At 47.7% G+C, this 16,164-nt stretch overlaps 3 protein-coding genes across 4 annotated transcripts; 1 reads left to right on the top strand and 2 right to left on the bottom strand.

Moving 5' to 3' along the window:
• Nucleotides 1-90: 90 nt before the first annotated feature.
• On the bottom strand, nt 91-1,498 carry LOC131665077 (protein twist-like). Its single transcript, XM_058936677.1, has 2 exons — nt 610-1,498; nt 91-485 (listed from the first exon to the last, which is right to left on the bottom strand). The coding sequence occupies exons 1-2, from the start codon at nt 1,493-1,495 to the stop codon at nt 334-336; spliced, it is 1,038 nt and encodes a 345-aa protein (XP_058792660.1). The 5' UTR covers nt 1,496-1,498; the 3' UTR covers nt 91-333.
• An 8,749-nt stretch (nt 1,499-10,247) lies between these two features.
• On the top strand, nt 10,248-11,244 carry LOC131665053 (uncharacterized). The gene is made up of 5 exons (XM_058936652.1): nt 10,248-10,383; nt 10,454-10,616; nt 10,765-10,834; nt 10,897-11,013; nt 11,083-11,244. The coding sequence occupies exons 1-5, from the start codon at nt 10,248-10,250 to the stop codon at nt 11,242-11,244; spliced, it is 648 nt and encodes a 215-aa protein (XP_058792635.1).
• A 646-nt stretch (nt 11,245-11,890) lies between these two features.
• LOC131665034 (protein brambleberry-like) lies at nt 11,891-15,986 on the bottom strand. Of its 2 annotated transcripts, none has more exons than XM_058936623.1 (9): nt 15,743-15,986; nt 14,990-15,385; nt 14,312-14,497; nt 14,078-14,225; nt 13,697-13,993; nt 13,401-13,613; nt 13,074-13,310; nt 12,600-12,930; nt 11,891-12,419 (listed from the first exon to the last, which is right to left on the bottom strand). In XM_058936623.1, exons 2-9 carry the CDS (start codon nt 15,362-15,364, stop codon nt 12,287-12,289), a joined length of 1,920 nt encoding a protein of 639 aa, XP_058792606.1. In that variant the 5' UTR covers nt 15,365-15,385; nt 15,743-15,986; the 3' UTR covers nt 11,891-12,286. The 2 variants fall into 2 exon arrangements, with proteins under 2 accessions (XP_058792606.1, XP_058792607.1); XM_058936624.1 differs by lacking the exon at nt 15,743-15,986 and adding an exon at nt 15,524-15,658.
• Between the last annotated feature and the right edge of the window lie 178 nt (nt 15,987-16,164).

The raw sequence follows: 16,164 nt of genomic DNA on the forward strand, positions 1-16,164 counted from the left end.
CGACCGGCCGGTTTGCGTGCTACGACTATATTTACAAACGCTCTATTTACAAGGGAAGACTTACGAGTACGCGCTCCATTCGTCCGAACGGCGCAAGGTAATGCAGCGAAGTGACGAGCAGGCGTCTCTTTGGCAGACTTGTTGTATGGCGCGGGCGCGACAGCGAGGTCGCCCGACGCTCGAGGTGAGCCCCGACGACGACGACGACGACGACGACGACGACGACGACGACGACGACGGCGGCGGCGGCGGGGGCCGGGAGGGAAGGCGCTCGGGCGCAGCTCTCGTCGGTCGGCGCTTTGCGCGCGGGCAAAGCGGGCGAGGAGCGGCCGATCAGCAGCCGGCGTTCCAGTCGCCCTCCATCCGCCACATGCTGAACGCGTAGGCCAGCTTCTCATGGGCCACGAAGGTGCAGGTCGACGACTGCGAGGAGGCGGCGACGTCGCGCGCCGCCGCGAGGACGGCGCCCCTGGCGCTGCGCTCGCCTGTGAAGCACGCGGAAAGGTCGGTGTTAGTCGAGTGCCCGGCAGCGCGCGAACGCGATCGCCAGAGGCAGGCCGCGGGGGTCCCGCCGCCGCCGCCGCAGCCGCCGCCGCCCGGCCCACTCACCCAGCTCCTCGGCGCCCTCCACGTCCACGTTGCAGTGCAGCACCTGGTACAGGAAGTCGATGTACTTGGCGGCGAGCCGCAGCGTCTGGATCTTGCTGAGCTTGTCGCTGGGCAGCGTGGGGATGCTCTTGCGCAGCAGCGAGAAGGCGTCGTTGAGGCTCTGCGTGCGCTGGCGCTCGCGCACGTTGGCCATGGCGCGCTGCTGGTGCAGCTCCTCCTCGGTGGCGCCGCTGCGCCGGCGCAGCTTGGCCGAGCGGCCCGAGCACGAGGACGAGGCGCCGGACTCGTCGCTCTCCGCTTCGCTGGCGGCGCGCTTGCGGCGCGCGGGCCCCGGCCGCGCCGGCGCCGGCTCGCGCTTGACCGGCGGCGCGGGCGCGGGCGCCGCCCCCGGCTCGGTCTTCAGCCGGACCAGCTCGCCGGCGCCGTAGCAGACGGGCGCCGGCGCCGGGGGCGCGCCCGCGTCGCTGGCGGGCGAGTAGGACAGGTAGCCGGCGTGCTCGGCCAGCTCCGGCTCCTGGTAGAACTTAACGGGCCCGAGCTTGTCCTCGAGGCCGTCGTAGGTGTAGGCCGGCTGCGGCTGCTGCTGGAACAGTGGGTGCTGGAAGCCGGGCAGCTTGGGCTGGGCGTAGTGCAGCTGCTGGACCGCCGCGGGCGCCGCCGACAGGTCGACGAGGTGCGCGCCGCGCGCCCGCGGCGAGTAGCAGTGGTGGTCGGGCGAGTTGCTGGCCGAGCTGCCGGCGCTGTTGGGGATGCCCGAGCTGTCGCCGAGCGCCGAGTAGAAGGGCGCGCCGTACGGCTCGCTCGTCGGCGGCTGCTGCTGCTGCTGCTGCTGCTGCTGCATCCTGGCCTGGAACATCAGCGGCAGAGTGCGCAAAGCTCCGGGCATCGCTGCTGGCGCGCTGGCTGCGGCTGCGGCTGCGGAATCGAGACTGAGTTCGCCGCGGCGCGGCGACGAGGCGAGCGGCCGCCGCTCCGCCTACCGTTCGCGCCGCGCGCCCGTCCCCTCCACGGCGCGCTCGCGGCCGAGCGGGGGAGGACGCGCCGCGGCCGAGCTGCCCATTGTCTTTCTCCTCTGCCGCCATCCATTTTTCGCCGTTCGCCGGACGTTTCTTGCCTTCTTGCCGTGGGCCGCCTGACTTTTCGACCTCGCGATTATCGCGGATCTCACCTGAAATTCAGCTCGCTTAAGCCCTTTTTGAAGATCATCGCGGGATCGGATTGTCATGGCTACCCCCCGTCGTGCTCGTTTCGTAGCGTGTCGACTAATGATCATCGCGCCGCTTTACATTTTTACAGCTCGTCGATGCGATCGTTTCGGCGACCTGCTCGGCAAACGGCGTTGCGCATATTTTTGAGTTCTTGCTGTAATTAACTTTTAGAGTTGTACGCCTCGCGATCCGAAAGTTCTAAAGTCCGTCTAGCCGAGCAAAGTGTCGAAGCAGAACCCTCGCTCTTGAATTTTCCATTGGAGGTTCTCGTCGAATGGCGGCGCGAACAACGACTGAATTGATGCATTTCAAAGTGGATAACAGTAATGATTGAAAACGTACGATTGTCGGCCGTCGCGGGCGCGTTTCGCGTGAAAAGTGCTCGACCTTGAAAGCTCTGTCCAATGAGGGAAGGTGGTGGAGGTAGACTGCACTCGCAACAGTCAATTCGAGAATAAACTCGACAGCGGACATATGAAAAATAACGTAAAAAGGGAGCGAAAGAAAGAAATGCAGCGGGAGCAAAACAGTTGCGACTCTCCTCGTCTCTCCTGCTGGAAGTTACAAGGCGAAAGACAAAGCAAATAGAGCAAGCCAAAACGCGCGAGATGCATCGCGCGAAAACAAGTCAAGCTGTCAGTCAAAGTTATAGACTGCAGCGGCGAAGTGAAAAACGCGCGCTGTCGCGCGCTGAGACGAGATGAGGACTGCCAAACGAGACGTCGAACAAAGGCGCGCGCGCGCGCACGTAAAATTAGCGGCCTATTTTCCCGCGGAATAAAGAAGCTCGAAAAATGCCGCCGCCGCCGCCGCGTCGGCGTAATATGCAGAAGCGGCGCGCGAAGGGGAGAAAAATCGACTGCCGAAAATAGACACCGCCGCCGCTTCTGCGCCCGCTCGCCGAAATTCCGTGGCCCGACAAAGAAGCGCGCGAGCGCGTAATCGAGCCGCGTCGCCCGCCGAGATATTGAAGATTTCGTTGAGCCTCTAAAAATAATGCGCCGCCACGGACATCGAAGGCGGAGCGCTTTCTTCCTTTTTCCCGGCGATGGTTAATCGATGCTCGCGATGAAAAACGACGTCGAGCTCGCAAAGAACTTGCAACTCTTCGTTGATTGCGCGCGAGAGCCGCGTTATCGACAGTTCACTCGCAAAAGACGCACGAGTGCGAATGGCAATTTTACGCACGAAGGAACATCGGCAACTTTGCGAGCGCATAGCGGAAAACCCTTTTGAAAGCCTCCAAATCGGATAGTCATCAAGAGTCCCTTCCGAGTCCTTTCACACTTCTGGACTTAAACTTTCTGGCCGAGTGGGCGCGCCGAGGTGCGAAAAGGCCCGGAGATATTTGACTCTGCTCAAATTTATGGTATTTATTCGCAGTGCCAAGCAGTTATCGGTCGCACGCGCGCGCGCGCTCTCGCGATTGCTCGATGACTTGGGACTTGGCTGGATAGCTGCCAAAGACAACTAGATCAGCGAACAAGAGAGAAAAGTATTTTTTTCAATTTGTCCTTCGAAATATCGATGCCATTGTCTCGTAGATTTATTTGAAATATTCGAATCACTGCAAGAGAGCACGATTTTCAGCGATCGACGCTATTAAAAATAATATTAATAAAGGACCTCGAATTTATATTATTTTATATTTATTAAATATATTAATATTTATTTAACGAGATAATCAATGGCAAACCTTTCAATTGGTACGCTTGAGACTTTGCAACGGAAACCGGTCGATCGAGCGACCGCGCGCGAAAAGGCGCGTGCAAACAGAGAAGTACCAGCAAGTAAAACAACCACCCGCGGAGCGCGGCAAATCCTCTCGTCGAGCGCAAACAAAAGTGAGAGAGAGAAAGCAAAGTACGCTAATTGCCTTGCTGGTTGTGGACGTACCGTGACCCTCGACTGCTGTATATAAGACACCTGAATTTGGGGTTTCCCCATAGTTTTATGAATTCTCCACGCTCTACCTGGCCATCAATATTTTGGATTGGACGGTCACTTGGATCGTCCCTCTTCTTCTTTTTCTATTTCTTTTCTTTTCTTTAACGCGCAACGTTGATCGTCGTTGCGTTAGATTGTGAAAATGGTCGTTGATTGGTTACGCAACGTGCGGAGTTTGCGCGAATTTTCCCAGTCGCCAACAAGTGCGAGCCCCAATGGCTTCACAGCCACGCAGCTACGCACTTACCGGGCCGTCGGGCGAACCTGCCATCGCGCGCACCTTATTCGCGCCTCGCATAAATCCTCGTTGCGCGCCCGGTGCACGAACAACAGCACGCCTCGGTCAATGCGCCGTGAGAAAGAACGCGCAGCCGAGGATAGGTACGGCCGGGAGCTATCTGCCGCGCGAAAGTCATAAAAGCGGTGACCTTCGGCGGGCATGTTGGCCATGTGTCGGCAATTGAGGCGAGGCGGATTTTCGCGCGACACATGTTGGACAGGCGGCGAGAGCCGCTGGCCGCGCCGGGGCCGTGCACCGCCGAGCCGTCAAGAGACTGAGGGACCACTCGTAAATGCAAATATCACTGCGGACCCAGGGCCCCGGGAAAAGCACGCAGGCGTCGGAAGTCTGCGCGCCTCGTGTCCAACACATGGCCTATTATGCTCGGCTATGGCCCCCCCAATTGTGAAAGCTACCAGCAGCACATGCGACCCGATCCTCTCGCTTTATGATGCTGGCCCGCGTTTACCTGGTTTTTTCTTCTAGCGCGCCGGCCGAAGAAGTCGCTTGGCACGTCGCTTTCTCGGGCACTGTTAACCTTTTTTTGTTCCTTGTGTTGGGCATTAACTACATTGTGCAGCGCTGAAAGCCGTAAGATTCCACCTCGCCGACACTCCCTTTCCTTCCTCGCCTGTGCAACTGTAAAATTATGCTTGCTGGGATCGTCAACGATCTCTTATCAAGAGCTACACTATTATTCTTAATCCATGTTAATATCGCGTCGCTGCTGTTGTGCAACAATACCGTCGATTTGTTAGGATTCTATTCTCCGCGATGAATGCACAAGTTTATCGTTCGATGTCCCAGCACAAACAAAGAACTGGTGTCCTAAATACTTGATTGCTAGAAAAAACAAGTAGCCGACGATCGCACCAAATTGTTATCCTAACAGCGAATATCCGGTGATTTATAGCTGTTTCAAGTTACCATCGTCAAACGCGAAGCTCGGCTCGCCCTCTCTAAAGTTGAAAGTCAACCTGGCCAACACGTGGGGTACGCAGGTAACAATATCTGTAATAATATTTTGCAACGGGCAATCCCTTCGAACGCTTCCACCTACTGCACGCGTACACACTGCACTCCGCCCTATGGCTTTCAAAACGCAAATATTTTCGTTCGCGTCCACCAGTCCTCTGGGCTGTTCGACGCTCTTCCTCGCCACGAGTGTGTCTATGACCTATTGATTGGCTTTGCTGATAAGCTCGTTATCGATGCTTGGTTCGAGTTGCTGCTGGGTTAGCATGGTACTTTTGGCGATCGTCGAGAAGTAGTTTATCAATTTTGATTTTTCGTCTTTTTGGACATTTTTAACTCGGCTTATTTTTTTCTTTTTCGCCTATATTTTTGATGATATTGAAATTCAATTCAACTTTGCAAAATGATGAGAGCATATATTGGAGAAAAGCATCAAAAAATGAGATCTCGGTGGAGAAACGCAGTCAGTGGATTCAACGGGAAAACCAATTTCGACAGGTAAATCACAAATTTGACGGCATATTTTTTGGGTAAAGCGCTGCCTTTTAAATCCAATAAAGAGATTTAAAAGCCAAACCGCGGCAAAAGCGACAACAGGTCGGAGGATCATCCCCGTCACATGTCGGCAACATGGTCCGCGCGCACTTGCTCTAAAAAGGCCTGGGCGCCGTCGGAGGCACATGCCTCGCAAACACATGTTCCGCCAGCCAAAACTGCAGGTACAAAGCCGGGCAAGTGGATAGCGGAGCGGTCAGGTTAGAAGCAGATTGTAATCTTTCTTTGGAGGAACACGATAACACGAGACTCATTCTAGTCAAGATAAGCTGCCGTTTGGACGATAAAGCCACTCGAGGGAGAGACAAGATCAGCGCTACTGAGAGGGCAGAGCACCTTACCGAGGGGAAGACCATCCGTGGAATAAGAGCAACTCCGGGCAAAGTAGCGAGGTGCTTAGTAGACGCGCCCGAAATCGCCGAGGACGTTCGTCGAGGAAAGCACGAAAGAGTCGGGTCGGCGGAGCAAGTGAATAATGAGAGTCGGGACCCGGTAAGTAGCGCACACGAGAGCAGTGTCCGCGCGAGAAACGGACTGCAGAGACCAGCGGGCGATTACGAGGCTTGCTGGTACCAGTGCGATTAGAATCTCCAAGTGCCCGAAGACACTCGCCATTGTCCCGACAATGCCGGCCTTTCCTTTGGCCCTCCCCACCTTCCTCCGCCTTTTTCTCTCTCCCCCGGAGGGTTGGCCCTCTCCGCTGTCTTCTTCGCTGTTTGTGCTCACGACGGCTGTCGAGCCTTGATAACATCGTTTATCTTATCTGCACGGAAGCTGAGTGCATTGCGAGCTTTGCGGATAACGACTGTTTACACGCTGTCGGCAATGCCGAACAAACACGAAAATTACTTGGCAAATATTTTCATAGATTTTTTCCTTCGGCAGAGCTGGTGTCGATCTACGCGCTACCGGCAGTAGTACGCGACACGCGAATAAATTGCGAAGGCCGAGCGAACGGAAAGCGTAGCGCGCCTCGGATCATCTGCGCGTCGAGCGTTCACGATTGCGGCCAAGACCAACAAATAGTCGCGGCGGAGCGGCGGGAGCGACGTAACGAAACAGAAAAATTCCGCGTAAGGCGCGATAATCGGCAACAAAACGTAACCCACTCTCCCATGCACCTTGGAGGCGACGTCTGGCGAACACATGTCGCAGCGCGGCGACTCGTTTATTTTCGCCGTAGCAGCGCTCGCGACGCCATTGCCAGCGAAAAAATTGCTTCTCGCTTCCCCAGGCCTTGACATTCGCGCGGAGCGAGTTGCGATTGACGATCACTCGGTTTTCAGGACGCGTGGGAATTGTCGCGGAAGGCACTCGCTCGTCTGCTCTTCGCTGAGCGCGCGGGAGTTCGATGCGCGGACTGGCGCACGCGATTGTCGTCGCCTGCTCCGCGTGGCAGTGGACCCTTTCGCTCCGCGGCCGCCTCTCAATTGTTCGATTCAAGCGAAGGGAAGACATCGCGAACTAACGAGAGCGCGATGGAAGTTAGGCCAACGACAATCGCAGCTGAAACGTAAAGAGGGAAAAATCCCGTTCGAAAGCGGAAGCATGCACGTGTGCATCGACGAGGCATCAAAGAGTCCATATCCATTATCACCCGAGAAGAAGAACCGCTATTTGCGGCTTTCGCGCAAACTCGGCCGGCCTGCCCTCGGCCAAAGAAGAGAATACCAAATCTCGCGTTGCTTTGCAGGAGGTAGGAGGAGGAGAAACAGACGCGCGAGACAATGGATGCGGCAGCGTTTGACGAGCAACACGTGTGCGCCACGGTATCCTGTTCTCGGAAGGCGAGCGAGCAAGCGAGGACAGCCCCATGGCACTCGAGGTCCGCCGACGGTCGGCGGAACGATGCGAAGGATTAAAGGGCGCAGTCGGCGCCGAGTGCATTCTTAATTGTCGCGCGCACGCGTGAGGCCCCGGCGCTCGTATGCCTCTTTTGCTCCGGACGCGCTGCCCCCCGGACCGCCTGCGAGGGTCTTGGAGTATAGCGACGACGCTCGAACGCTCGAACGGCACTACGCGGCGATTCGAGAACCGATCCAATTGGAAATTGCCCTCGTTTCGCCGCCAGCTTGCCAGTCGCGTCGGCCAATTATCGCGACCACCTGTCTGGCGATTATCGCGAGCACTAATCGCTCCTCGAGCTTGGTCGTCGTGCGTACACGAGAAGCAGAGCAACGAGGAGCGGCTATATCCTTCCTACGGTGAAAAAACAGGGAGAGCGATGCGCCCACCGATAAATCGCTCGAGAGCACTCTCTCCGAGAGAAAACTAAAAAGCCCGAGGAATTATTTATAGGATCTCGCCAAGGTCGTATGAGGGCTCACTCTCTCGGCCTTCCCGGAATCTCTCTCACACCACCCGATGAATTAGTACGTGAATTTTCAGGGGGCAAGAGCGTCGCCGAGGATTACGCGATGCGACGGCGCTGCCGCTCCTCGACTATTTGCTCAGGTTCCTCTGCAGCAGTGCGCTTTTCATTGGCACTACTTTGCTTCGCCACACGATTTACGACGACAACGCGTTGCAGCGCGTTGTTTAAAAAAACAAGGCTTGCACCCAATTCTCGACTGTAAATCTTCGGTGTAGTCGCACGTGCGACACAGCTCCATCGCTTAGAGAGCCATTGCGGCTAAGCGACCAATGGCATCGACACTCGTCGCGATTGGTCAGGTGAGACGCGGCAGGTGTCGCCACGCCTTCGGCCCAGGTGCGCAACGACATTGAGGAACGCTGTAACGGCTCTGTCAAAAGTTTGCTTTCGGAGTAGCAATGGAGTTCCGAGTCGAAGACTCGCCGGCATTGCGCGCCCGTCGCAAGTTCATGGATTTATTATTGGCACGAATCGCACCTTTTTTTGGAAATAACATTTGCCCGATCGATTCAAACGTCATAAATTGAAGGAATGCGATTAAGCGTTCGAGTTCCTTTCACGATTATTATTCATTTTATGCTCACAACGACACCCAAGTTTCAGTTCTATTTTTTCATAAATCACGACTCACTGCTAACTGAAACATGTTAATCATCGAGCCGATAAAATGGAAAAAATCAAACCTATATCGATTACAGCCTGCTTGAGCTGTAACCAACGACGTAATCTTGACAATATCGGAAAACATACCTGGAAGAATATGTTATTTTGAGGGTGATTGATCAGTATCTTGGTTTGACCAAGATGCTCAAATGGTTGCAATTTATTCCGAAAAACGATCTTTAATCGGCTGTGAGCGCAATCTAGTTCGGCGAAAGTTATCGTGAATGCCGTTCGGAAAGGCGCGACGATTTGCAAGGGCGACGGCACGAGGCGCAAGACGAACGAGCCGCGAAAGTCGCGCGCCTCCGACGGCGACGACGCCGCTGTTGGAGACGCGCACGCGGCCGTTTCCCACGATCTCTCGGCTGCATCGGTCGGTCGCGCGGCGGCGAGCGCCGAGAAATTTAGTACTTCCTCGGCGCATCCACCTCCGGATTATCGTGCGCGCGCGGGCTTGTTTTCCTTCTGCTCTGCTCTTGACTCTAGGGAGCCGTGTGTGGCTTTCTACCATAATATTTGCTCTCTCGTGTTACGCCGATGCGAGATCGCTTTGCCCGCGCGCCCTCCATACCGCTCCGAGCATGGACATTCTGCCGTGAGCTCGGATTTTTTAAGAGGATAGCGTAACTTTTGCTCGGCTGTTCGCGTAGCATCCGTTGGAAACAAGATTCAATTTTCCTCTAGTTATGCGTCTGTTGCGGCCAGCGGCAGCTCCATCAATTATTTACTTCGATTGTTCGCGCGATATGCAGCAAAATTCTGGACGAAATCACTTCAACGACCAGCTGACTAGTAATTGAATTATTGCCAATCAATTTTGGTGGCTTTGTTTTCTAAAATTATTTTATATAATTATGGAGTACGTCAACCTCAGTCACGCCTTGTATGGATATTCGATTTCACGGATCAGTAAGATTTTTTGCATATTCTTACTTTGTCAAGTTTTTTATCGAAGCGAACAAAGCCACACGACATACGTCGCCATCACGAAAAAGAAGATGGCACAAACGGGTAAAAAAAAAGGCGCTGGCATTATATAAATTCCCCGGGTCCGCGTTAATGGAAATGAGGGGAACTCCGCCCATATGACGCAGCTGCTTGACGCAGTGCTTGATCGATGATCGAGAACGAGAGAAAGAGCAGCTCCTCGTTTTTCGGTCCTCCCACCGAAACAAAAGACTACGCAAAATCCGCTTCACGACTTGAGCGCGATGGGTTTCGAGTTTGCGTTTTGAGAAGACTTAAAGCAGAGGTTTCCCGTTAAAAGGTGGGGGGGGGGGGGGGGGGGCACTGCAGGCATTCATCGCGCAGGGTGACCCACATTCGTGGAAAACGCGTGTGCTCGTTTTGGAGTCTCTTCATTTTGCCCTTTGCCAGGAAAACGCCTCGAATAAATGTACTTTTTTGCCCAGTGGCCATTCTCACGTGCTATATTACTCGGCGAGCTCGTATACAACCGTTCGTCGGCAAGCGCGACCGAAAACGCGCGGGATGCAACGTCGGTTAACCGGCGGACTATCGGCGCGTCTCGTTATTACGATATGATGGGCTTTTTTTTCGAAGTTCGTCGCGGCCATAACTTCCGTTCGGCGTTTGTTTTCTCAAGACGATTTTTTTTGCGCGCGCGAAGAATACCATGACGACTATTTGGCGCTGCTCCGAGTTCTCAGCTCTGAAACTAGAAAGACTGAGGATACATCCGGTCGAGCATCGCGTGCTGAGCAACGACGCGAAGCTCCATGTACAGAAACGAAAGTTGACAATACTCGAAGGTGCGTATAGGTGCGTTGTTTGGAGCGCGCCTCGTAAGGAACGTATCGAACGGGTCCGGTCGCTCGGCAGATCTCGTGACATCGCCGAGAAAAAGTGTGCCGTGGCTCGGGCGCACGGGCAACGCCAAGGCGCTCCTGCGGCACCTGCTCCTGTTGCTAGCGACAATTCTGCTGGCAGTGGTAGTCGAGTCGAGTTTCCCCTACCCACTGCGCGCCTCTTGCTTGGTCCAATGGTAACGCGACGACGATAGGCGATTTAAGGACGCCGACGTTGGCATCTATTTGTTTGAGCCGCGTGTGCTGCGCCTCCGCTTGGAAAAATATACGCCGTCGCTCGCTCGGCTTCTCGATACAACAAACATGCGTGTTTTCCCTTTGCAGGCGGTTCGTCGAGGGATGCGACTCGGTCATACCGAAGTTGCGAGAGCAGATACAAAACGTCGAAGACGAGGTATGGCTTTTGCTTGGTTCGTTTTGCGGGAGAGAATGTAACACGGAGCTTTTCGGTTGCAGACAAGCGACGGGGATTATCTTACGATAAAGGCGACACGCGTCGAGCCGAAAACCAATGCAATCGATTGTATCCATATCGTTTTTGCCAACTCGACCGATTCCGGCTGCATAGCTATGGTTGACATGATAGTGGCTGAATTCAGTTGCTAATCGCTTGATATTGATTGAGAACAATTGCTGCTTTAGGCTCAATCGGAAGCGAGACACTGGTACAGCATTTTCGACGACGGCAGAAATTATTGCAATTTGTGGGAGCTGATCTATAGAGCGGGCTACGATTTCGACGACTTTATCGAGGAGACGGAAAATGCCGACTGTACCCAATATAACATGGTGCACTGCTGCTGAATGTTTTATAACAATTTCTTTCATGAAGGCTTTTCAAAAGTTTCTAGTGATTTATTGACGAGCTGCAATAATAATTGACGTGTTTGTATGTTCACGGCGTTGATGAATTCTTTTCAAACCGGGTGAAACCAGTGAAGGATACTCCAAAATTTTTTTAATGCTTGGAAAATTTCGGGTTATTAGGGAGCGGGTTCCTCTCTATTTATCCCTCTAATCCCAGCCCTGCGTTGACGGACGTCTCTGCGTAAACGGACCCTAGGTCGCTTAGAAGATCGGCAAAAGGGATCTGCTTTTACTACCCCACCGTTTTCCTTACCATTCAAGCAGTAACAGATATATATAATGTAAAGAATTTTCCGAGGCTTGAGTTTTGAAATACCAACGATCGGTAGGCAAATTCTTGTGTAAAATATTTTGATCGTCGAAAACCAAATAATTAATTACAGCTTTTTTTTTTTTGACGAATCGCAACATATTTCTTTTTGTGGCGAACAATGCGTAAGTTGCATACTTTAGATTTTTACTTCATAAAAAAAATTTTGTCGGTAATAATTTCTGCTAGCTTTACTTGTATACGCTATTTGCGAAAATAGTTACACATTGAAATACTTCATTATTATTTTTCATAAAAATTAAACTTTATTGGTATCAAATTGATGCATTCATTCTCTACACATACCTTGTAATATATATATATATAGGCTAGCATTTTGAAATTGTCAATTAATCGCAACCTTTCACATACAAAAACAATCACCTAATACAATTACCATGTTTTATGTAAAAATATCACTTAATAAACATTGAATAATGATGCTTAGATCAGACTGGACTAAGAGATAAATTGAGTTTTTGTACAAAATAGTATAAATATATAATAATTGCGATCCTTATTCTACGCAAGGTAGTTAAGGTAGTTTAACTACACAGTTGAGGTAGTTTAACTACACAGTCTGATAACTTAAAAAAATAGATTCTTCCGCAATATACTCACTATTAAATTAAATATCTTTGTACAATTACGAAAAATTATCTATCCAAACTAATCACCTATTATTGACGATCCTGAAGTATGCCGATGGCAGTAAAATTGATCCTTTGATATTACATTTCTGCATGGATTTCCACTTCGAGTTGTCGCTCCGCAAACACTTTTAGTCATAACTGGTGTAAAACTGAAATATAATTTATAGGATTATAATGTACTTAAAAATTTAGGTTTCAAGCTACAACAAAATTTGAAGCAAATTTTTATTATTAATACTGTATTTGCATAAGTATTTATAGTATAAAAATTACAAGCAATCTTCAGTTAATTGTGGAATGTATCGTTAAGAATGTTAGTTTATAGGTACCTTCGTAGCTTAAGAGATTCCCTAGGAACATGCATAGTATTACGAATCGCAGAATCGCGAAGTCCTTTCGGGAAATTTTGTTGTGGAGAATCTCTCTGTAAGAATTTTGCTCTTAATACAGTACTAGTATTACTTTCGTCATCGCTAATGATATAACTGCCATCTTGTTCATCAGGAAATTCAGCACTGTCTTCTGATATGCTAGGATATCTTTCGGATACGTACGCACGACGTTGCCTTTCTGGTAGATACGTGCATGAAAGTTCCTCTGTTGAAACAAACTTTTGGCGGATCCAAGATACTATTGAATCGCTGATGTTTTTTAAGTTTACTAGAAGAATATGGAATTTATTTATTTATTTATATTAAACAGAGTACAATACATATATTACACAATAGCAAAAACAGTAAATTTAAATTAGTATTTTAAATTACTTTATTTACATTGTGTTAAGAATGATTTCATGTATTTACCTATGCTGTGCGTGATTTGATAGTTGATGTAACCCCATTTATCATAAATGTTATTCACAATTCTAAGTCCAAGAGATTGTCTGGGTGCATGTTGATGTGTATGGGAGACTACTTTTGTGTAGCCATTTGATTCTGTAGTTCCATTAATAAAAGATGCAGACTGTTGTTCTTTATTTTCTTTATCATTGTCATCTTTTGGACGCAATAAATAATGTATGCCACTCATAATGAAATGCACTTTAAAAGAAAAAATAAAATGAGGAAAACCGAGTAAATAAGATACAGTTAAACAACAAATTACAGTTTACTTAAAAAACTTATTCTTACTTGCAGTTATTAGCAGTATCAACATTGACATGGAAATAAAATCAAGACAAGCACTTAAGCCATGTTTCAAATATGAAGCTAAATTCAGAGGAACTATTCCTAATATAGCTGATCTTGTTAAAAATGGGGCTTGTAAAAAAGCTGCAACAACCATAGCTGCGAATAAGTAAACTAGGTGCAAAGTGATGCGATATACTTTCTCTAAATTTTCTCCTGCAAGTAAATCAATTTGTTTCAAGTATTTCAAAACTTTTAACAATATTGATTGTGATATATATATATAAGATAAATATTACCCGTTGTTCCAATGTACTCAGTAATCCATCCTAACTTTTTATCTATTTCAGTTCTCATGTTATTAGTCAAGTCCCATATGTAAACAATAGTCTGATTGATTTTTTCAAGCTTAACTAAAGTTTCTTGATACTGAGAAGCAGCTTCTTGATTCTGATGAATGATTCTATTGGTACTGCTTTCAATTTTTTCCCACAGTTGCTGAGCTTGATTTTGAATGCTTTTCAAATCTGCAATAATCTCTTCATGGTTTTGACCATGCTCTTCTGCTTGCTCTAAAAGTTCGTTACTTGCCTTTTCTGTTGAAAAAAAATGATGCAACAGTTAGAAGAAATACTACGATTGACTTTAATGAATAAAATATTTTTTGACTTTATTTTTACCTAATTTTTTCTGTATATCTTCAGTCATGGCTGCTAGCTGTTCATGTCCTGCTCGAATAAGAGCTTTTTCCTCAGTGAGATCCTCAATATTAGACTCTATTATTTTATGTGCAGCATGTGTCTGCTCTTCCAAACGGTCTTGACTTTCCTGGTAAAATTGAATCAATCATTTAAAAAAAAATTAACGAAAATTGATCGATTATTTATGTCAATTTAATGATTATTAGTATATACCTTCAATGAGGATAAAGTTTCAATTTGAGAATGAGCAGATTGCATTAATTTATTAACAGTTAATTCAGTCAAAGCACGAAACTGGTGACTTCTTGCTGCATAACACACAGCCCTAGCTCGATTGCTCATCAAATGGTAGGCATTCCAAGTATCGGCATCCATGTTTGTTGTACATTGTTTAATTGTCTGAAAAAATACACCATGTTAAATAATTCACTTTAATTGAAAATATTCAATAAAGCTAAAATTAAATTATTATTAATAGCAAAGATGAAGAATTTTGTATTTTAAGCTAGATATATAAAAGAAAGCAGCTGCACAGGAAACTCTTTACACTGACTGGGAGATGTAAAGAGGGGTGACTTGTTGCAAGTCTGAACTTGCACAGAATCACCCCTTTTACATCTCATCTACCGTACGGACATCTATGGACGCAGGGAGAAATTTTAAAAAGAGCGTTGACAAGCTGAAGTTAGGCATTAACAAAGAATGAATGAAAAGTAATTTGACAAATACATTCAGTCAGCTAACTGATCTATACAGTACAAGGCTAAAACTTTTAATGCATTTATCATACAATTTTTAAATTATTTATTGATTAACTTTATAGCCATTACCAATTTGTAACATCCTTATTAATTTATAGACAATAATAAAAAATATTTCAACTTCTTTTACCATGTCCTCTGTACAACGGTAAGTTTTTCTTCCCTCACTTTCTGACTGACAGTTAAGTAAATTCACACTTAATTTAGCAAGTTGCTCTTCTGTCATACTGCTACATGATGTTTTGATCTTCAATATAACTTTGTGCTGACAAACCTCTAATGGTGAAGATATTTGAATGTCAGATACAAACTTTGCTGCTTCCTTAAGAAACTTTTCATCTTCTGTTAATGATTCATAAGGAACAGAAAGTAATGGAACCCCGTTGGAAATTAATTTTGCTTCCACTTTTTGACCCCATAACCAATTAAATACAGATTCTCCATTAATTTGAACTACACTGACAGATAGCAGTACAATCAAAAACATACTGACATGGTGCTCCATTTTATTGAATTTTACACAAGCCTAAAAAAATGAATAAAACATAATTCCTTACAATAATAATGGTATATGATCTAACATAATTCTTCAAAAAAATAAGCTTGAATGAATAGTCGTTAAAAATTTCGCAAAAAATGTTATTTGCAAAAATCACAAACTAACGCGTAGAATTCATAAATTTATTTTAAACTACACAGAAAACATTTCACTTGGCACAGACAACAAACTTTTCCCGCGAGTTCACTTAAGTATACATAGATTTGTATAAAAATAAAACGTGCAAATTTAAAGCGTCTTGTTTCGTAACGTACTTCGAGACATTTGAATAAATACGAAACACTTTTACAATATTTTTGAATAGATGACAAAACCAACTCTTACCTTGCATCAGTAGAAAATTTAAGCATGCTTTTTTTACGAGAATGCAATTGAGCAAAATTCATGAACCACAAAAAATAATGAAAACATTCAAACGGCAATGACAAGTGTTTATCAACTCGCTCTACTGTGCGTGTCTTTACCTGCTCGCGCCAGGGACTTTAAACGTCACGTGACCTATATGAGTTTCATAAAAAGTTATGTAAAATGTTATTTGATAATAAATTTAACTATACTTCAATAGTTTAATTATAATGTTGTTTATTATTCATACATTACTTCCCTGACTAAATCTGTTTTAACGAAAATCATGACCTTGAGAGGAGACATGCGGCCGATTATAAGAAATGAGGGAATCGATTGTCCAATCCCAAGAGCTCATTTTAAATGAACAGCTGTTTCCAAGCCGTTTGATTGGTCAAGAA

This window comes from Phymastichus coffea, unplaced genomic scaffold (assembly GCF_024137745.1).
Source record: "Phymastichus coffea isolate CEN01 unplaced genomic scaffold, Cenicafe_Pcof_1.1 PCOF00047, whole genome shotgun sequence".
Lineage (NCBI taxonomy): Eukaryota > Metazoa > Arthropoda > Insecta > Hymenoptera > Eulophidae > Phymastichus > Phymastichus coffea.

Excerpts from the sequence above, each read along its gene's own strand:
- LOC131665077 (XM_058936677.1), bottom strand. The coding sequence starts at position 1,495 with ATGCCCGGAGCTTTGCGCACTCTGCCGCTGATGTTCCAGGCCAGGATG. Across the intron at positions 486-609 it reads GGAGGGCGCCGAGGAGCTGG|GCGAGCGCAGCGCCAGGGGC; the intron begins GTGAGTGGGCCG and ends CGTGCTTCACAG.
- LOC131665034 (XM_058936623.1), bottom strand. The coding sequence starts at position 15,364 with ATGGAGCACCATGTCAGTATGTTTTTGATTGTACTGCTATCTGTCAGT. Across the intron at positions 14,498-14,989 it reads ACCGTTGTACAGAGGACATG|ACAATTAAACAATGTACAAC; the intron begins GTAAAAGAAGTT and ends GTATTTTTTCAG. Across the intron at positions 13,311-13,400 it reads GATACTGCTAATAACTGCAA|TGCATTTCATTATGAGTGGC; the intron begins GTAAGAATAAGT and ends TTTCTTTTAAAG.
- LOC131665053 (XM_058936652.1), top strand. The coding sequence starts at position 10,248 with ATGACGACTATTTGGCGCTGCTCCGAGTTCTCAGCTCTGAAACTAGAA. Across the intron at positions 10,384-10,453 it reads AAAGTTGACAATACTCGAAG|ATCTCGTGACATCGCCGAGA; the intron begins GTGCGTATAGGT and ends GTCGCTCGGCAG. Across the intron at positions 10,617-10,764 it reads GCCTCTTGCTTGGTCCAATG|GCGGTTCGTCGAGGGATGCG; the intron begins GTAACGCGACGA and ends TTCCCTTTGCAG.